The 22,638-nt window shown below is 36.7% G+C and overlaps 1 protein-coding gene across 1 annotated transcript in view; it reads left to right on the forward strand.

The window, feature by feature from the left end:
• The window catches only part of SMAP1 (small ArfGAP 1), an 89,016-nt gene that overhangs the window by 35,448 nt on the left and 30,930 nt on the right, over window positions 1–22,638 (forward strand). The window contains exons 5-6 of the mRNA XM_027711207.2: window positions 4,980–5,057; window positions 9,169–9,249. Of these exons, the coding sequence (XP_027567008.1) occupies window positions 4,980–5,057; window positions 9,169–9,249 (159 nt within the window). The remainder of the gene's footprint in view (window positions 1–4,979; window positions 5,058–9,168; window positions 9,250–22,638) is intronic.

Here is a 22,638-nt window from a genome sequence, read left to right on the forward strand (position 1 = left end):
GACCACAAGGTCCTCTTCTGAAATCTGCTTTCCAACCACTTGATACTGAACCTGTACTGGTGCATGCAGTTATTATACTGAAAACATTGGTTAGGCTGGACAGGGGAAGTGGAAGGAACTTCAATAAGAGATTAAAAGCATCTGTTTTGTTTATCCAGTGCCAGCCTTTAATGAAACCATGGTAACTCTCTCTAATATCTAAAGGAAAAGCTAAATAATCTAAAAAAAAAGTGGGCAACAGTAGGTGCAGATGTTCTTGTTTAGAGTTGGAAAAAGTATTTTGTGCTCAAATCTATTAAATATATCTATATTTGCCAGAACAGTGCATAATTACATCTCTGTTTGATGTAAATTTTGTGAATGTCTGTAGCTCTGCACATATTCAGCTTATGCCTAAGCTTCACCCTATTCCTGTGACAAGGTACGATCACTCTGAAGGGATTGAGGAGTGGCGAGTATGTTCATAATATTGATGGAAGAGCAGTACTGGCTTCTTTGAAAGGCCAACTACGGCTCTGTTTTGTAAAACATGGGACTTTGAACCTTTTTATGGGGTGTCAAGCATTAAAGCACTGAATGACGGAGTGTTGTGGTTTTACTTCAGCTGACAACCAAGCCCCAGGCAGCCGCTTGCTCACTCCCCCACCAGTGGGATTGGGAAGAGAATTGGAAGGGTAAAAGCTGGAAAACTCATGGGTTGAGATAAAGACTCAGGTTGTAGAGAAGGTTGTAGGGAAAGCAAAACTGTGCACACAAGCAAAGCAAAACAAGGAATTAATTCACTGCTTCCCATAAGCAGGCAGGTGTTCAGCCATCTCCAGGAGAGCAGGGCCCTATCCCACGTAACAGTGACTTGGGAAGACAAACACCATCACTCTGAATGTGTCCCCCTCGAACCCCACTTTATATACTGGGCATGATGTGATATGGTATGGCATATCCTCTTGGTCAGTTTGGGTCACTGACTGTGTCTCTGCCCAACCTCCCATGCACCCCCAGCTTCCTTGCCAGTGTGGCAGTATGAAAAGCAGAAAGGGCCTTGGTTCCTTGTAAGCACTGCTCAGCAATAACAAAAACATCTCTTTATTATCAACCCTGTGTTCAGCACAAATCCAAAACATAGCCCCATATGAACCACTGTGAAGAAAATTAATTCTACCCCAAGCAAAACCAGCACAGGGAGACATTTTAGTAATTTTTAAAAAAGCCTTACCAGTTAGCCTAAAGAACTTCAGAACCTTGCCAGAAGCCTAAAGTTTGTAGGTAAGTGTTATTGATAGTACATTACTTTTCTTATACTCCTTTCAGTATTTCAAGAATAAGCCTCTTGAAAAATGTCAAGCAATTGATTGTGTGTTTATGTGCATCTAATAGCAGTCTATAATTGCTACTGCTTTAAGATAAATTGCTGATTTTACTGTTGTCAACATTCATTGGAGATGTATAGTAATAAAGTCAGAAGTCTGCTGAAAGAAGAAAAACAAATGTTGAAGCTGAACTTAAAGCCTGCCAAATGAAAGCAGAGTAGTCCTCTTTTTAGGTTATTTCCCTGCATTATTGTGTGTGTATAAACTGGCCACTCGAGGGCACCTTTGTATTTGTTTCAGCTGCAAACTTTCTGGATGGTTTGATAATGCATTCATTAAAGACAGTATTGAGCTTTATTATGCAAAGTGGCTATTTTTGCTGTATTGTCTTTCTAAAGAGGAGTCAGTCCCAAGATGCACACAATGGAAAGAGATTCAAGAATTGCTAAAAATTAAATGACTGCAAGTCTTCTGGTCTGAAGTGCAGTAGAAATTTTGTGAACATACAAGAAATATGGAAACTTAAGAAACAGCTCCTTGCTTTCATTCTCCGTTTTAGGCAATCCTGAATTAACTTCTTAATCAAAAACCCAACTACTCTTAAGTTAAAAATCAAAATTATATATTTGAATGCTAGTTGTCATTCTGCAGTACGTTCATAATGCACACAAGCACATCACCATTATCCTTCTTCTAGTAGTATGTGTGATTGGTTGCAGGGGTCACCACTGGTTTTGTCTGGTACTTTGAAGTGTCAATAATCAAGAATGTCTTAGTTGACAACTTTCCAGAGCATAGTGCAAACATGTTATCAGAGTAGATCAGCATGTGCTTTTATACTTGAATTTGAAGTATGCCTGGAAATTGTCTTGGATTTTGATGCAGATATTTAGATGGCTGTCAGCCAGCACCCCCAGATCCTTTTTCCCCAGGCACATTTCCAGCTGCTCTTTCCCAAAAGACCCAAGTTCAGGACCTGGCACTTCACCTTGTCGAATTTTACTCAATTGGCCTTGGCCTATGGATCCAGCCTGTCAGATCTCTCTTCAGAACCTTCCTCCCCTCCAGCAGATCAACACTCCCACCCAACTTGGTGTCATCTGCAGACGGACTGGGGCTGCACTCCATCTTCTCATCCAGATCATGGATAAAGATATTAAACAGGACTGGCTCCAATACTGAGCCCTGGGGAACCCCACTAGTGACCAGCCACCAGCTGGATGTAGCAGCATTCTGCCCGGCCATGCAGCCAGTTTTTATCCAGCGAACAGTGCACCTGTCCCAAGTCGTGAGCAACTGGTTTCTCCAGGAGAATGCTCTGGGAAATGGTGTAAAAGTTTTTACAAAATTCTAGGTAGACAATGTTCGCATGTTTAGCTTTGTCCAACCACTCAGTTTGACTGGATTTTTTCATACAGCTTTCCTTATCTAGCACAGCATGGTAGATAACAAATTTAACACGATGCAGTGGTGATAAAGCTGTTCAGCAGCCCAACCTCGTGCTGTTGCTTTCATTATATAAACTTAATCAGTTCTTTATACATTGTAATGTGTCTTCTCTTAAAGATTAGCTGCAGTTGTATGCCTTTTGTATTCTTGCTTAGTTGAATATTTGCATATGTGAAGTGTGCTTTCAAGTTCTCCTTTTTTGCCTGAAGTGGTTGTAGTGCTGCTGGTTGTCTTTAAACATTACGCTTGGGCATTTCTCAGCTTGTGCATCCTGTTATATATCCCATGCTAGATAGCGACTGCATTTCACTCTGTCTTCTGCTTATAGCTTGCATGACACCTTACCATTGGTTCTATGATTCTCTACTTGATTATCAAAACTATAATAATTGCTTTCAGCCCTTCATAGGATTACTTTCTTCTAGGTTAGATAACCCCTTAATTTATGAAGATGGTATGCAGATTGAGAAGAACTATTACGGGAGGATGGAAATTGATGCAAACATCTATAATGCTCATTTTTCCCCTAACCCCCAAATGAAATTCTGCTTACCTGGTTCTGTGTAATGAGTAGCTGTTACCTGCTGTTCACCTGTGAGAGCTATCAAGCTTAAATTCTAAAATCTGAAGCATACAACAGAATGAAAGACACTGCAAACCCAAACCAAGAATCACACTTTAGCAACTTGAAAGTATACCTAAGATGTTTCATTATCAGAATTTCACATATTTGCATTTCATTGAGATCTTAGTAAGGAGCATGATGTTAGAGTCCATAGTTCAGTGTCTTATATAGTTACCTTATCATTTTTCTGACATTTTTTTTACAATGTGGTGCAGTCTGAATAAACAAGATCCCAATGTTCCTATAGCAACAGAATGCTACCATTTGAGAAACTGCTTCATTGCAGCAAATATATCCATAATTCTGCTAATAACCTGAGGATTTTAAAACAGTAAATTTAGAAATGAGGATTCTGTTTCATATTTCTGCAGGTAACATTTGGTTTTAAAATTAAACCTTATAAATATCTTACCTGAAGCTCTACACCACCTTCCAGTGTAGGCGGAGTTTCTGAGTTTGTAAAAATAATAAGTATATATATTCTATGAATATTCCAGCTGTATAAGCCAAGGTACTGGTAGGATTTTCTGTAAGAATTAAAGGGTGTTTAGGCATGAAGGTAGAGAGGGGTTTTTTATCAGCTTTCAGTTTCCGTTTAGCACAAGCTAGTTTTTTTAGGCTAAGTAAAAACATGTCATCTAAATTGGTTATTTTGGCCCAACATAATGACCTGATCTGTAACAGCTTTATTTATTTCTAAATTTTCCTTCTGTATAGTGGAGGTGATACAAGACAATCTAGAAGTGTCAGCTTTATAGCTCTGAAGATCTTCTACATGTTTGGAAAATTTATTTCAGTTGCATTTTTATAATAAGGCAATAGAAAGATAATGTTTCCATTAAAGTGATCAACTATGCATAGAGAAATAAGATAGGAAGATGTATGAAAATACATTTAGAGAAATCCTATTTTCTTGAGCATATATAACTTACACTATTTGGATAATTCTGGAAGTCTAGTGCTATTAATACCAATTTTACATACCAATTCCTAGAAAAGAAGTATGACTTGTTTGGGAGGTCTGTCAGCCCACTGTTAAGATGCAGCTTTATATTAACCCTAAGCTCTTTAAGTACTTGGAGTGCTCTTAGAGAAGAATTAATTAGAACTTTAATTAACGTATAACTTCCAGAGTTATTTTGCATTCCTCTTAATAAAAGTATTCTGTTACATTGAACAAGAACAAAGGCACTCTTCTCTCCCCCTCCTCTGGGACAGTGTGCCTTCATGCTTCAGGACATTAATATTTCAGTAGTTACACTGGATAAAAATTGAACAATGGATGAAACCTAATTATTTTTCTTAGGCCTGTGATATGATCTTATCCAGATTCATTTGCTTATATTCTGTTCTAGCGAGTTTCATTATATAGGTCACACTTTCCTGCCTGAAAGATTTCCTTTAAATCTTGTACTCAGAAAAAAAAGGATCAAATATTTTATCTCCTCTTTATGTTTCTTCTATGTTGTATAACCACCACCACCAAAATTATTGAAAGAAAAGGAATGAAAATCATGTCTCTTAGCCACCTCTGCTCCCTCACTTCCCAGCTGTTCTTGCTTATTTTCTTTCTCATTTCTTTCCTCTGTTTTGTACAGATATCTTCATCTGATGCTGCTCAGCCTTTGGCATCCTCTCCTTCTCTGCAAGCTGCTGCTGAGAAGAGCAAAGCAGAGGTATATTGGTTTGGGTGTAACTCTTATCAGGTTACTGCTTTGCGCAAATGTTTTCATTTCTATAGGATAATTTCACTGAGGTAACTTGAGAATTTGAATTGCTGGTAATACTTTACACATTTAAAATATTTCTCTCCTTTTTTCTTGGACTAGCTAAATGAAAAGTGCCAATACAGCCAGACAAAGCATATGTGTGATTGTTACCTCTTAATGTTTCTGTGTCAAAATTTTGGTTCTGCTCTGGTTTAGTGTCACAAAACTGTGGAAAAACCATTTCATTCCCAGCTAATGGGTATGAGTGACATTGTCCTGTCTCCTCAGGCATAATTCTTGATATCTTTTTTTTTTTATTACTTGCTTGTTACAGAATCTAAATTATCAGTATTGTTCCAGCCATTTAATCTGTTCTCCTTGGAGATAAATGTAGAATTAATTTGACTCGTACTTCTAGCTGGGATATGTATATATGCTGATGTTACATTAACTGTTTAGAAGGGCCTTTGAAAAACTTAACACACAATTAGTAGATGAGGCATCATTTGTGTCAGCTTTCAGTAACTGTCACAATTTGCAACAATAATGAAATATTTTTTAGACTGGGAATGCTCTTTCAGATGCTTCACTCTAAATTGAGATTCTATACAGAATATTAAATAATTTATGATCTGATCCTGTCACATTTTTTCCTTCTAAATACAGAATATATGGACCGACATTATAAATTATTTTAGTTCAGCTCTATTTAAACATTAATTAAAGTTTAAATGACAGGGTCATGGACTAGACCACAAGCCTCATTGAATTTGACATGTTTTTTATGTTGTAGCAGGAGTAGCAGCAGCCACTTGGAATGAAACTTACCTTCACTTTCTTACCCACCTCTATTTATGCGTTCTCGTTTGAAAGTTCCTCTGTGTAACAGCATGCCATGTTGATAGAAATGAAACTTGGGAAAAAACGGAATAATTTTTGCTTAGAATTTAAGAGCAATATGAAGCCAATTTCATTTTATTATATTCACAGTGCTTTTTGACTGCTTTTGCAAGTAATGAAACACTTGAGTTGAAGTTCTGGCATCAATACAGCATCTGAGAAATGTTTTTATTTTGTCTGAATTCATTTTTATCTAATGGAGCTGAGGCAGAAAGCTTGCATATTGAAATTGAGAAGCGTGAAGATGAAGGACTTTTGCGTTTTCAAGTACATGGTGAAAATTAAATGAATAAAAATAAACTCACTGGGAATCAAGAGAGTTCCTGTGGGCTCTGTGAGGTGTGGAGGCAGAAACACTGTAGAACAGTTTAAGTCTCCATGTATTCACTGTGAAGCTTTCAGGGTTTTGTTAAGGGCAAGGAGAGGCATGTATTTGTATTTGGTCACCTTTATGGAGTGTTTGCCATATGAAACTTTCTTCAAACCCTCCTCGATCTTCAAGTCCTGAAGATCAAAAGTTTCCAAATACTTTTTCCTCCAGAAGCAAGGTTTTTTAACAAAACATATTTTAGAAAAACATTGGAGTCAAACTGGACATCCTGAAGATGATTGTATGCAAAAACTTAAACTCTGCTTTCACTAAAACATATTCAAGCAAAGTTAAGGTAGTCTATTTGAGAAGTAAGTGTATTGTCATGGCACTTCCAATGCCCTTTCCCGGGAGGAAAGGAAACAAATCATAGAATGGTTTGGGTTGGAAGGGACCTTAAAGGCCATCTAGTTCCAACCTCCCTGCCTTGGGCAGGGATGCCTTCCACTAGAGCAGATTGCTCATAACCCATCCAAACTGGTCTTGAACATTTCCAGGGATGGGGCATCCACAATTTCTCTGGGCAGCTTGTTCCAGTGCCTCACCACCCTCACAGGAAAGAATTTCTTTCTAATATCTAAACTAAACCTACTGTAATTCAGTTTAAAGCTATTCCCCTTTGTCCTATCCCAGTAGAGAGTCCCTACCCATCTTTCCTGTAGCCACCCTTTATGTACCAGAAGACTAAAAGGTGTTCCTGGAGTCTTCTCTCTTCTTCAAGCTGGACAACCCCAACTCTCTCAGCTCATCTTTATAGGAGAGGTATTCCAGCCCACAGTCATCTTAGTGACACTTCTCTTGACTACTTGCTTCAGCAGATCCATGTTTTTCCGATTTTTGGGGGCCCCAGAGCTGGATACCTGAGGAAGGGTCTTAAGACAGCAGAGTACAAGGGGTAGAATCACCTTCCTTGACCTGCTGGTCACACATCTTTTGATGCAGTTGTCTAAAATGTAGAAAGGTTCCTACAGGAGAAGAGATTAGGTTTATTTAAATTATTCAACTTGTGAAGGTTGGAGTGGGAAGTGAGGACAGACAATGAAAGACTTTTGGAAAAGTTACTGCTCTGACGGTGTATGTGCATGTATATTAGAATGCAGGTTGGTACTAGGGTCAGTGAAACAGTAATGGAAGAAAAGCTAAGCTTCATTGAAAGACACAGCTGTGCATTTGTAATCCTAGTTCAAAAAGCCTACAAGTCGCAGGCTATTATGTGACCTCAAAATAAAGCACTGCCCTATACTTGTCCCAGTCATACAGACTTCACTTGAACACCTTGCACTGCCACAGGTGAGATACAGTTTAGACAGGTCCTCTGTTTTGGAATACTATGTTCATTTTTGTGTTCCTAATGTTCACTAAAATCTAAGTTGGTCTCTGTTTCTTTTTGTCAAAACAGGCATTCTGAATTCCCCTGCTGCAGTTTCATGACTGTGGTCATTGCTTTCTGTTGCTTGTAAGCAGGTGCTTGGTCTGATAGTCCGATTTTCCTGCAACTGAGTGTTCAGGTTAATGCCTGATGAAATAATTCACAAGGTTTAGTGGAACTTGAGTAACCTCAATCCATCTGGTAAATTTGGTGAAAGTTTTGAAAACCGATTATTGGAAGTTGTGAAGAATATGTTGCTTGGGTCACTCTGTGCCTGGTCCCCCAGCAAAAAAACCCTCAATTCATCTTAGTGTTAGAACTATATGAAGTAAATGCCATGTTATAAAGATTTAAAAATTATATATATTGGATGTTAAAAAAAAAAAAGAAAAAAACAATCCTTATTGACACAAACTATAACCTAGTAAGTTATTTTATTTTTAATATTGGAGCTACATAGACAGTTGTCTAACCTCTCAGCCTTCCTCCTAATGTTAGGAAACTTGCTAAACAATAGTGTTTTGTGAAACAAAGCTGTTTCAAAGCTTTGAACAAAGGGATACAAGTCTAATGATTAAAGAACATTTAGGAGATACTATGAGGTAAGCCCTTGTGTCAATCCATTTTAATGTTCAAATATACTCAATAGTACTACACTGTAGTTGAACAAGGTAAATGCAGACGGATTACTACTAACTACTAACACTTTGGTCTAAACTACTAACACTTTGTCAAAACAATTGCTGGCCTAAAAAGTGCATATTTTCTGCATGTTATTCCTTACTGAATATTTTATGCTTTGATTCAATCAGACTAAGTCTGTAATATTGGCCCATTTATTCATTTAAAACCAAAATGAAGAAACTTCTGTAATGTCATTATGATGCATTCAGAGTAAAGGCATCTTTTATATTTTCACTTTCTGGAACAACTTAATGTCTTGTGACTCGGGTGGTCTGTCATAGGGCCTAAGGCAACTTTTTACATTCAGAAGTGTTGTTTAAGACACCTAGATTAGCTTTTATAAATTAGTAACTTTCTGCAGAAAGCTCTGTGTAGTTCTTTGGTCAAGGTAACTGACATCTGCCCTGATGAGAGAGGTTATCAGAGTTAATGGAAGTACTTGTAGAGATGGGTTTTCTCTTCAGCTCTGCACAGTTTAGGAGAAGCAACACTGTTGTTTTTTTTCCCCGTCTGCTTAGAAGCAGAAACGCAGATGACCAGATGAAATAGTGCATTTCTTGAATTCTCAAAGTTGCAGTATTTTTAGTACTACTATCTGAGCAAAATGAGCTTCACTTCTGGAAGCAGAGCAGATAGAGGCATAAACTCTGATTTAAAAAGGAATAACTGAAGATATCTGTTTATATTCTATATGGCTGTAGACATTCAATATGTTTGCAAATTGGGTACTAGCAAAATGCTTTTTCTTTTTGCAGAAGGAAAAAGAAAAAAAGAAAGAAGAGAAAAAGAGAGAGAGAGAATCAGAAAAACCATCAAAACAGTTAACAGCTGAAAAGGTAAGAATAGTTTATTTTCTACAGTTATTTAAAAATTGCACATAGTATTAGACATATACAGAGATTTGGGGGGAAATTAATATGTATTTATATATATACACACGTGTGTGTATATGAATAATAATCTGGTTAATCCCCATGAATCATTTACTTGTGCTGTTGCTTGCATACAAAGATTGGTTGACCATGTGAAGAGGAATGCGTTTAGGGTAAGATGGGAATTACAAGTTAAGCTTTGTTAAGATTTCAGCTCAGACTAAAAACCTAATTAAGGTTTTAACTTGTACCATTGCTATTCTTGCACAGAAAATTTTCAGTTTTATTGAGTCCTGTATTATCATCTAATACTGTCTTTCATAAGTGAATCCATTTTAAACATCGTTGTATAATTTATAGAATTTAAGTTAAAACTCTAGATAACTTGAAAATATGCAACTAGATCATGTCACAAAATGTGACAGGCAAACCATTTAAGGTGCTTCTTTATACAGCTATGCTAAAGGATAATGAGCAGCCTTACCAACATAGGTACAGTTAAGATTTCAGGTACACTTCTGTATAGAGTTAATATTAAACAAAAATGAAATGGGTAATTTAAGTATTAGATAGAATAATTTATTTTACTACACGTGTCCTCTCTCAGATTATGTGAATCCATTAATATGTTCTGGTCTGTAGAATGCATTGGAGTCTCCATCTGTCAGTTTATTCCCCAACAGTGCAGTGTTACAATTATGAAAAATGTTGTATATTCATAGACTATGATTGCAGATGTATTTCTAATTCAGTTTTCAAATAGAGGTTTTTTCATTTTGCAGAACAAAACAAGATACAAAAATATATGCGTGCTTTGGGGGGGAAAAGCCCCTACCCAATACAAATATCATTTTTCTGAAATTGGACTAAGTTAATGCAGAAGCCAATTTTGTTATGATAATGTATGTAGCTTCACTGAGGTAGTGGAAAAGGATATCCTTATTCATATGGCAAGAGGTTAAAGCAAGTTTATGGGTGACAATAAAAACATTAGACTTGTTGATTATTGAAGTTTTACAAGGGCATCCAGCCAAGTTAAATGTTTTATTCTGGTCCTTATAACAATATACTTTAGTTATAAAGGCTAAAAACTTTTCTGTGGTTTGGAAATCTGAACTTCCTAGAGGCCAAAGGTCTACTTTTGGTCTGGGAGAGAGACAGTTTCCCTTTGCAAGGATGCCTGAACCTTGTTACGTGGCTGGTTAGGTGAGCAGAAAGGACAACTGAGCATAGTTACAGCTGAGGAATTATCTTAATACTTGAAATAAAAACCAATTCAAATACGACTTGTCAGATTTATATTTGAAAAGTCATTAGATTACCAGTTAATGATTAAGCAAATAAAAAGAAGTATTTTGATTTTAACTGCTTGTACTAGAAAATGTGGAAATTGGTAAATATATCTGTATTAGGTAATAGTGCTATTGTAGCAGCTGCAAAATGTTTGAAATACTTCAGCATATTTTATTTCATTATTAATGTGTCAGCACTGATAGCTCAAATGGAACTCATCTGTGTGTCATCTTTTTAATTTAAGAGATTCTTCAAGCTTGGGATTTTCAGGGCTTTTAAAGATCACTCATTCAAAATAAACTGCTTTTAGACACAGCCTATAAACTTGATATATTTTAAAGTTACAGTTGCTTTCTTAAATCTAAAGGAAAGAGACCTGTATCAAATACTTGTTTCTGTTGGAAAGTGCTGGTGAAATAGGGAACCAGAAGGTTTTATTTTTCTATATGAAATAATAAATTGCTGCTGTTGTGGTGTGATTCTGCTTTAGGGAGCTGATAAACATTAGTATTTCAGTAATAGTGATATACTTCTCATCCCGGTAGAGACTGCCTGTAGACTATCTTAAATATTGTGTGTTGAATCAGGAGAGGAGTGCAGGCATCTTGACCACAGTGTCATGTTTTCAGCAACCACATCAAGCAGAAGATGGTTATTTTTCCCAGTTTTCACCTTCCTGGAGGAGGAAACAGAATATGAGAATTCTTTGGACACTTCATATGTAATGTCACTGGTCACCTTTACTGCAGGCATGGTTTATCTCCAGTCTGGACATTCCAGGCTTGGGAAGTCAGTCAGTTAAAAATATATGAGCAAGGAGTTGGCAGTTCTACCACACTTTTGAGACTTCTTTTATGTTAAGTTAGTTGAAGCAGTGTTTTAACTATCCTGTGGAAGAATCAATAAAGATGGAAAAAATTACAGGTCTTAAGCCGGTAGAAGGTTGAATCTAGGGAAGACTTCAGTTCTCTTTGCAAGTGTCGTGTACTCCTACCAGTCTTAAGTTCGTAGTGACTGCAATTTTATCTTCCGAGTTTAAATTTCTTAGCTCTTTAAACAAGAATATGCATCCTAAAAATTTAAAATGTTCACATTCAATTCACGTGTTTTGATCTCTGCTTCACAGAACTGACTAATCTGCTCCTACATCTGTGTAAGAGTCTTTCTGCCATGACTAACTGATCTTTAGCTAGTCTAATATGATTTCTGTTGCATTTTCAAATATCGCTAAAAGCTTGTAGCATTGATTTAGTAAACTTTTGATCCCAATATTACATTAATGTATCAGGTAATTGTGAAGTAAAAGATACTTTATTGATTATCATGCTGTGATAAGTAAGAACAGAAAATCATCTTTTAGCTGATTTCACAATTGTGAGTTTTCTTCTGAAATGGCTTTTCAATAAAGAAACCTCGTACTTAAAGTGAGTTTTGTGGGAAATATTTTTTATGAGCGTTCGAACTGGAGACAGTGATTTCAGATGTAGAGTAGAATTTCCGCACTATCAGAGAGATCTACTGCAGAACAGTGAGTAGGATACTTGTTTGAGTATTTTTCTGGGCTGTGCACTTTCTGTGACAAAATTACTGAACAGGATCTTACTGTGTCAGCTACCAACTGAGTCTAGTCCAGTGATTAGCATTTTATTGGAAGCCGCCAACAACATGATGTTCCTCATCAGATCTACAGAACTCTTAATAAGTGACATTGCCAAGTTACTGGCAGCTGTAATGTTTTTTTCAGTCTAATTGAAGAAAGTTGTGAAACCTGCATAAGTTACCCAGGGCCTTCCCCCCGCCTCTCCCTATGCCATTTCCGCAATTGCAGACTTCAAGTTTCCTCAGTGCTTACACTTAAAATAACTTTATCTTTACGGTTACTTGGGAGAAACAGGGAAAAAAAATTGCAAGAAAACTGCTGAAACAATTATTATGCAGTTCATCTTGACATGAAAAGTGGGGCCAGCAGAGCTGAGATGTCTAATCAAAGCCCAGCTTGTTTATAAGCAACACAAATGCCAATTTTAGCAATATAAAAATGTGTTAAATTGCAAGAATAAATAATCAGACGGAGCTAGTTGTGTGCTTCTCAATGACGCCTGTATGCCAAGAGCAAAAATAAAAGTATAAGGTAGACTGTCATGTAATGAAAGCAAATTTTAGATATTCCATACAGATAATTAAGATTAAGAGATTTTAAATTGACTAACAAAGTAAATCTCATGCTTTAAGAGCCCATTTTAGTAGTGGGGAGGGGAAGAAAGTCTGTAATTTGACCACCAATCTTATGTGTTTCATTGATGGTTACACAAGAAAATCTTTAATTCATAGGTGGGAAAGACCAGCTAGACTTTTGCTAGATTTTTGCTAGCCTTTTTTTAAACTTCATCCTGCCTGCCCTTTTATCAGCTGCTGAGGAGCTTTCCCTTCTTATAAATTACTCTTTTGCACAGCTGAAGTTAATGAAATTTCCCAAATCAGATATGATTCCCTTTCCCTTTCTGACCTGACCCCCGTCCGACCCTCTCCTCTCTTCCCTGCTTAAGCTGACTGAGAAGTTCTCCATTCAGGAACAGAGTAAACCACCATTTTATTTCTAGTATGTCTACTGAGTGGAATTTTTGTTCATCTTTAGGCGATTGAATGTGCCCTATTTAGAATCATTTGGTGACTTCAAAAAGAAATATGTAACCTAAGTAGTCTACTGGTACGTGAGGGAGCTACCAAAGCCTCATAGTAGTTTTTTGAAATAAAGATTTAAACCGTGCAGGTACTTCAGGTGAAGTTCCTTCTTGTAGCACAGAGGAGCACTTTAGGTAAACTTCATTGTTCGTGCAGCACGCTGGAGCAGGCTCTGTGTGCACCCCATCCAACTTGTACCTATTTTCCACTGAAAGGAAGTTGGAAGGGAAGGACATGGGGTCCATTTAGGTCTTCAGACAGAGTGATCAGGACTATGAGGGACGTAGCTGGGACGTGGCCAGTGCATGAACTGGGGAGACTGTGTGCCACAAGGATAAACAAGAGCTGCAAAAAGTGAACTGAGGATGACTGTTCACAAGTGATCAAATGGTATAAGGAATAACACTTTATTTAGTAAAGGCACTCGCATTGCTCTGTTTAGAACAGAGAACTTGGATTGAGCTGTATGAATGACTTCTTGAGTTTCAGAGCAACTAGGACAGTTCTAGTTTTTTTCAAGACACCTGTTTATGTCCTCGTGCAATACAAATGCAAATGGAAAAGGCCTAACTGGGTATAACGTCTTGAGGCTCTGGTGTGCTGCCGGGGTAAAGAAGGAGAAAATTCATACGCTTAAATGTTCAGATTTTTGTAGTACTGAACTCTTTATGTAGTCTAATTTTTAAATTAAGAAAACCTGGTCTACAACAATGCTAGCAATCCAGAATTAAGACAGAAGTTATTTGGAAAACTGTCCATGAAAAACTTGATAAGTGTTTCTGATATCCTAAATTATAAGGTTCAGCTAAGTCCATGACACTGAATGCTGTGGAAGGGTTTGAGTTCAGCACTGTGTAGCTTTCTCTGGTGCTTGTTTTAGGGATTTCAAATGAGTTGAATACTTTCACGAAAATATTGTGATGTTTTCACTGTAAAATACTGCATTGTTGAGGACCATAGTTACTGTAAAACCACATCTAATTTCTTGAAAGTAAACCCTTTTAAGAGAAGATTGTGTTGTACTGGAACAGTTAACTTAAATGGCTAGGATGTAAAGAACAAACTATTCTTTTTCCCACAAACTACTTGTGCATTTGCAAGCTAATATTGACATTCAAAGTTAAGACTTTTTTCATTCTGCTGAACATATCAGGATGATAAATGTTTCTGAAGGATTGCAGCAGTAACAGTTGATTAACTGAAGTACAATATGACACTGTGAGTTTAGTTTGTTTTATTATATTACATTTTGAGTTTGAAACTGGCTCTTTGTTTTTGTGTAGAGTTATTTCAAGTGACAGGAATGGGTCAGTTGGAGGTTATCTTTCAAGGATGGTATATCAAATGCCGTTTTTCTTCCCCAAAATGGAGACTAAATTGGCAGCTTAAACTCAGCAGTAACAGTGAGCTGCTGTTTCTCAGTCAGCTGGTACCAGCCAGCACAGATGGCCTGCATTACAGAGGTACAGACATCAGTTTATTTGCATGTAAAAGGTACTGGAGAACCCCTCAAATAAAAGGGGGGGCCAATCATATTAGCACCTTTTCCCCTTCCTGTAGGAAAAACAATGTGACAAATACTAATTTAACCAAATAGGAAGAACTTATTGTAGCTTGTTAGGATGGTGTGTTTGTTTTTCCCTAAAGACCAGCTAAAACTCCCACAGAAATTAACCTGCCTGGAAAAGTGAGGCAAGAGGAACTATCAGTCTCCATTAGTTCTCTGTGATGTTTTTTACTTACCCAAAATATTCCAAATTATCATCCTAGTAGTTTTGTACTAGGATAAATGCATTGGAGCAAATAATGCACTGATATTCTACTCTTCTTTAAAACTGAGTAGCATGGTGAGGATCGGTGGAAGAGTGAAAGCCCTCAGAGTTTTTGGTGTCCACTTAAGCACCAGTAGGTGGAAGTGATGTGTTTTGGTATTTATTTTTAAATTGTAGAAATAAGTTGACTCACAAATACTGACCTGAATGATAATTTAAATGCAGAATTATGTTATAAATATTCTAAATGTTTTCTTTATTTTGATACTGTATTGATGATACATTTGCTAAATCAGTTGAACAACTTGAAACATTGATAACATTTCCCTAGCCTTCAAAGCATTATTTGCCTTTCTGAATGATTTAATTTTAAAGTGTTTTTTCCTTTCAATTTTTATATAAAATGTAATATCAAATTAAATTATAATATATAAACAATCATATTTATCACAGGAACAGAAAAATAGAAATGTGTTTTGGCCTCTGGTTGAATACATAGTCTTATTTGTACTCTTAGTCTTTGTTTTCACAAATTCAGACTAAGTAGATATGAGTTAAAGCTCAGGATTTAGGAGTATGTGATAAAAAATAGGACAACCTGTTTCCCTTCCTCCTATCCCTACAAAGGGCGAAGGATTTTAAGGCTTCTTCTTCTGTCAGTCTGCATTTTACAGACTATGGACCTTCCCAGCCAGGTTTTACATTTGTAATTGTACCTTTTCAGTCTTGCAGAAGAGATCAGATTATTTTTGGTTCTTTGGTTGTTTTTAAAGCTAATCTGGAGAAAGGCAAATCAAATTAGATTCTTCCCAAAACTGTGCTACTCATTCTTTCACAGGTAACAAAGGACTCCTTATACTTGAGGATTGCTTTGAAAAATAGTCTTACTTAATGAAATTAATCTGTCATGGCTCTTATTACATGTTGGAAGTTGCAGACAAAGAAATTAAGAAACAGATATTGCAGGTAGAAGCAATGAAAGAGAACTCTTTTTTGTCAGGAAAAAAAAGAAAAGTTTTTGTCTTTTTAGTGTTGGATAAGGAGTCAATGTTCAGGAAGAGTCTCACAATTTTTTCCTCATCTTTGCTGTTACAGTTTGATTCTCTCAACTCTGGTCTACAGCAGAACAGTATTTTAATATGGCGTTTCTTTTAATTCTATGCAAATAGAATCTAAAAACTGAGAACAAGCTTAAGTGTGGGTTGCTTTGGTTAAATTTTCCGTTGTTTAACTTACCAAACTCTTTTTAACAAAAAGCTGTTGTTAAGTGTGCTTAGTTTTAATTGATCCTCATCTACATTTTTGCTCCATTCATGTTCAAAACATAATACTGCCTTGGATTTCCAGCTGATAGTAGTTATTAACAGATAGCATTTTCAGCTCATGCTAAGCTTCACCTTTTTTCTTGGTGATTTTGAGAAAATTAGGTAAGCAACGTTACATATCATACAACATTTACTTGTATCTTGCACAAAATAAAGTTGGCACATTTAAGCAGACATGAACTAAATCAGCCTTATTCATTGCTGAATGCTGTCTTTAGAAAAAAACATCTGTATGACCAAGACTTAGTCATTCTGAAACATTTGAAACCACAGGAGCATTCATGAAGTTTTTTAAAAATTATAGTACGAGTTAGGAGATTGTGTACAATCAATCAAACGTGAAGGAACAAAATGCATGACACTTTTACTGAAGTGTTACTGATACATGGAACTGACTGTAAAGAAGGATAAGGATTGGATGAGATGAGGTTGATAAGAGGAAAAATACTTTAATTTAAATAATGTCACTCAAAATAATAATCTTATCTTGTTTTGAATAATAGGCTTCCTTTGTTTTCCTAGAATAATGCAAGTACTGGAGCATGAGCAAAGCAATCAAGTGTCTTTGTGTGCTCTGTTTCATTTTATTGTGCTAGAAAGTCCTTAATCTCAACAGTGTGTGACCATCAAGATAGGGCAGTGGGGTTGTGAGAGGCCCTGTCAGATATGCACATCTTACTGAAGAGTAAAGTTATTGACTTATTTTTCATAAAAATTATTTTAGATGTCACTGATAACATTAAATCTCCATCATTAACTTAAAATTGTTTAAAAAAATAATGCTCCAAGAGGTTTCAACAATATTCCGGTCTCGTGCAGTTTTAGTGTTTTCCGGTTTTAATTATGGTTGATATAGGTATTGATTGTATGCCTTTTTGCTAAAAGGTATAAGAATATTTCTTTGGACTGTTTAATTTATTATGTTTTAATAATTGCTCATGGCACTAAAACAGTTGCACAGAGAAGTTTTTGACTCTGGCATACATCCTGTTGCACAATTATGTCTTCACAAAATTAACTCAAGGGTATTTGGAAGACAGCACTGTAGCTGTGGTAGAGATAAAAGCAAAAGAAGATAGAAGCAGGATCTGTTAATACAATTTCAAGGAAGTGGACAAGTTTCTCACTCTAGATAATTTTGTAAGATCATAAGTATGATGCAGAATTAAGTTACCAGTTACCTAGTTGCTCAAGTAACTAGCATCTCTTTATTGCTAAATTCCTTTCATATATCCATCAGAACTGTTAACCCATCTGCAATCAATTGCCTCTTGGCTCTGTTGAAAAAATAATTGCAATTGGATGAGCTTGTCTTTCAGTTTTACTTGAACTTTTTCCTTTATAAAATTGGTACCTGCAGCTAGAAGAAATTGAGGGCAGTTCTGATGTTGGTCCCTGGGCATGTCAGTGTACTGTTGAAAAAATTAATCCATCCTGTCTCTCTACTCAGCAACTATTGTCTCAACTTGAGGATATTTTATTTCATGTCAGAGGAAGATGCTGCAGGCTTGTCTGTTAGGCAGAGGGTGTATTTTACACTGGGTAGTAACATGGGTAACTTCTGATCAAGGTAATAAACAGATTTTTTGTCTTATGTACTTAAGCCTCAGTTTATACTGTAAGTAGATATCAACATGTCTTTTTCTTTGGTTTAAGCACAGATTATTTTAGTGGTAAACAAAACAGATTGGGCTGAATTTTAGCATAAATGTTGAAATGGATGACTGAACAAACAAATCAGAGACCTTGTAATATCACTTCGAAGGACCAGTTGTAAAATTTCAAAATCTTTGAAGCTGTGAATCTAAAAAGTTTTAACAATCCTTAAATTTTTTAAGTATTTTTAAGGATTTTTTAATATTTTTTAAATATTAACTTTCAGAATATCTAGAAATTTCATATAGATTCATATTACTTAAACTGGAGGATTGAAAGCAGAAAGAAGCTTGACTCATCTCCAGTGGAGATGTAGGCTGTTAGACTGGATTGTGGCTACAGTGCTTCTTGATATTTAATGTTAAAAATTGTGATACGGAGGGTGAAGACAAAGAAAATAGAGCTTACCTGAGTAAAGAGAAATCCATTTTGGTATTGTATATGATAGGTTAAAGTTACTTGGCTTTTAAAGCAATTGTTTCAGAGTGATTAACTTTGAAATGAGAACAAAATTAAGGAAAACAAAAACCTGACTGGCAGAAGCAACTTATACAGTTAATGATGCATAAGTATTTAATAAACATTTCTTCTTCTCACTAAATTCTGCATTTGTGAAACAGAATTATGTATTTCTATGTGAGGATGATAAAGTACTTGTCAGCTCTCTCCTAACTTTCATAGCAGTTAAAGAAAGCAACAAGCTGATACAGAAGTAAGAAAAATTAACCTATGGGGCTATTTCAATCTGATTAGTTGTTAGTGACAGGATTGAATTTCCATAGAGCTAATTGAGAGCCTTCTTAAATACACCTCTAGAGATATATACCTCTAGTATACTTAGACTTCATAAAGTGTTTGTATCATACTACTTGCCATAATGATAGAAAAGATGCTAGTGCAAGGTATTAGTCCAACACTCTGTGAAACGGATCTCTGTTACGAAAAGTCCTAGCGCAGAGGCTGTTTATATGAAACAGTATTCAGTATGATGCTGTAAGACTGTGACTAAAACAAAGACTATAAGAATCAGAGGAAAAGCAATAGGGAGGAGCAGAGGAGTAAACTAATGACTGAAAACAGAACACAGTGATCTGCTTCTGCTAGTCCATTGAAGGAAAGTGGTGAGGTGAGTCAAGGAAAGAGGTTGATTGCATAGTAGGTTATAGGACTTCTTGTGGAATGCAGAGAGAAAAGAATTTGGGGATAGGGCAGATAATATTACATGAATCTTATATAATGGGATGTTTAGGCGGCAGAGACCAAAAGCAGGGGAATAGAGGAATCAAGGTGGATTGGGGTATAAGAAGCATGAGGAAGCAGGGGGGAGGGGAATACAAAGGGGCAGTCACATACGTGCAGGTTGCTGGGCAGTATGCTTGTGAGTCCTGCACTTGATCACCACAGGCTATTGTGTGTATGTGCCAAATTCTGTTTGCAACCGTATTGTGAGTGACTGCACTCTCTCTTCTGTGTCTGTATGTAAACACTAGCGAACTTCAAGTTGAACTACCAGACAAATAGGATAAGAAGCTGATGTCGACCACTGGAAAGAGACTGCAAGTCTTAGGAATCTCAGGGTCAGCAGCTGTAGAGACAAGCATCTAGAAGCCAGTTGTTGCAAAGACAGCATGTCTTAACACCGGCTCCTGGAAACAAACATTCTGTGATCATGCACATTGTGTAACAAGTAGCAAATTTCATGCTGGACTAACCAGTGAGTGAGATATAAGCACCAGGAAAGATCCAAGGTGTGAGCTGGTTGCTAGCTAAGGGTAGAGGTCTTGATATTGGATGAATATAGGATATAATATATTCTATATCCTATATTCATCCAGTACATATATATATATTGGATCCTATATGTATCCTGGGCTTCCTATATCGTATGATATATGATATAGAAGGCTCAGGGGGGCACCTTATTGCCCTCCCTGAAAGGAGGTTTTAGTGAGGTGGGAACCAGTCTCTTCTACCATGCCTGCAGTGAGAGAACAGGAGGAAATGACCTGAATCTGAGGGGAGATTCAGATTAGATATTAGAAAAAAATTTTTCCCTGTTAGTGTGGTCAGGCATTGGAATAGGTTGCCCAGGGAGGTAGTGGAGTCACCATCCCTGGAGGTGTTCAAAAAGCATCTGAATCTGGTGCTGGCTGATGTGGCTTAGTGGTTTAGGGTTTACAGTTGTAGTACTGTAGTGGACAGTTGGACTTGATGATCTTAAAGGTCTCTTCCAACCTTGATGATTCTGTGATTCTATGTCTCACTCAAAAAACATTTTTCAGCAAAAAAAGGTGCTTTTGCTATAGTTAAGGAACAGACTGCAAAGCACACTTTCATGAATAGGGATGGAAAAGATTTCTTGGATTGGATTAGTTTTTTACTATGAGCTCAGTCAGTTGCCATGCATGAATCAACTCATTCTTGTCTGGAAATATATGAAGGAGGAATTAGAAATACATGCCCTTTAGTTCTGATTGGGTACACTGATGTTGTATTATGTACTACTTGAAAGGTTTTTAGAAGGAAAGTTATAAAAGAAAACAGTTAAATGAGGAGTTGGAACTAATATAGCTGCATTATTGTAATCTTGCCCAGGCTAATGAGCACGATAGAAGGCAAGGAGAAATATGTAAACTGAGTTCATAGAACCATAATATGTGATTCAAAAACTGAAGATGTATTTAAAATAGCTTATAAAAATACAAACTGTGTTTATTGCATTTCACAGCTTGCAGACTGAGATGCATTAAAACACTTCGACCCTAATCCGATTTATAGATCTCATAATGGGACACTGGATTAGCTTTAAGATGGATCTGTTTAGATTTTCTGCTTCGTAGTAATTTCTACTTAAAGATTTAAACCCTAGGTTTTATTAGATTAAAAGTAGAACTCTTGCTTTTTATCTAAATCAAGTTCCATGACAAGATAATACAAAATAGGAAAAGGGTTGATAAACAGCTTTTTCTCTGCCTTTTGTGTCCTTGTAAACAGGTCCTTGCTTCTGGGCTCAAATGCAGTCATTTCAAAGATTTAGAGCTGCAGCAAACTCTGCTCAAGTCCTTGGCCTCAGAATCCCTGGAAAATTTGGTTACCTCTGCACTCAGTGTGCCTCTCCTACTCTGCAGTCTTGGCCATCTCTAGACTGGCTTCAGGTTCCTATTTTTTGTTGTGACCATTACCTACCAGTCATCTCACAATCTTTTGCTTTTTTCCAAGTATCAAGCAGGAAAAAGAGCTTTCTCTCTTTTTTTCAGACCCTATTCTGAACTTGTCAGCTTCAAGAACCTAATATACTGGAAACAGAATGCATAGAACTAGTATTTCAAATGTGGTGGTTATTGTATAGATTTAATACATGAATCGCCTGGTGGTCTAGTGGTTAGGATGCGGCGCTCTCACCACCGCGGCCCGGGTTCGATTCCCAGTCAGGGGACTTCCCCGGGCAGATGGAGCTCGTCAGCCCTGTAAGGCCATCCATCTAAGAGAAGGTCACTCTAAACAAACCTACGTCCTGAGGACCTCGCTGCCACTGTCCAAGCTCGTTTGGCCCCGGCAGATGAACCTTAGGATTAAAGGGTGGGCTCAGTTCAGTGCACACTGTGTCTCACCTAAAAAATCCACTGCGCAGGCTCGAAGGGTAATGACCTTTCCCAAATCTTCGTTCGCGAAGACTGGCCATGAATACATGAATATAAGAATTTAAAGAGATTTATCTGTGATATTTTGCTGTAGTCTCAGCAGTAAGTATAAAAAGACAGCCAACTTCATTTTAGGAAATTATGCTTCTATGTGGTTCATACCTTGTTTTGAGCAAGGTAAAAGGGCCTCTGAGGTTGTCTGATGCATTAGAAAGGAACTAAACTGATCCAGCTAAGTATAAGGCGTGAAAGGTTTTAAGCCTTCTTGGAATACATTGAGTCAAGTAAATGAGATTTGAGCCAATGTTTTAAATTCAGTTAAAATACAATGTTAGTACTGCACGGTCAATAAGTAATAGCAAAGGAATAGTCTTAATCCATTTCCATAGAAATTATTAGCATATTAGCCTAGACCCAGATAAAATCATATTAATGGAATAAGATTATGGTGCAGGGTCTGTTAGATCTGCCGTGAAGTTTTTAATTCAAGTGACTAAAGATACAACACATTTTACATAATCTTGTTCAAGTACCTTGCTTTAACTGTGAAAATCTAATGAAATCCATATACCTAGGTTTTTAAAATGAAGGTGTGAATTAAGGACCACTTTAAAAAGTTTGCCTTTTAGAGTTTGTTTTGTCTGAAGAACCTTCATGTGCACAGAATCATATTTACGACAGTTTGGTTTTGTTGGTTTGCTTGGTGTAAATGCCTTAAATTGGCTTATGCAAGTCAGTGTGAGTAGTTCAGTGTCTATAAGTGACTGGAATAATTGCAATACTTACATTTCCCCCTCAGGTTGGCAGTTTGGTTTGTGGTAATTCTAGTTTTATAAATGAGAATGGCAACTTTTGTTGTTGTTGTTGTTGACCTGCAGGTTTTTCTCTTGATTAGAAATGAATAGAGTTTGTTTGCAGAGTCACTGTAGTCTGTACATAATGATAACACTGTAACATAACTTGTGTTTCAATATAGTATACCTG

Source organism: Pipra filicauda, unplaced genomic scaffold, assembly GCF_003945595.2.
Source record: "Pipra filicauda isolate LSUMZ 115617 unplaced genomic scaffold, ASM394559v2 scaffold365_size864120_pilon, whole genome shotgun sequence".
NCBI classification, from domain to species: domain Eukaryota; kingdom Metazoa; phylum Chordata; class Aves; order Passeriformes; family Pipridae; genus Pipra; species Pipra filicauda.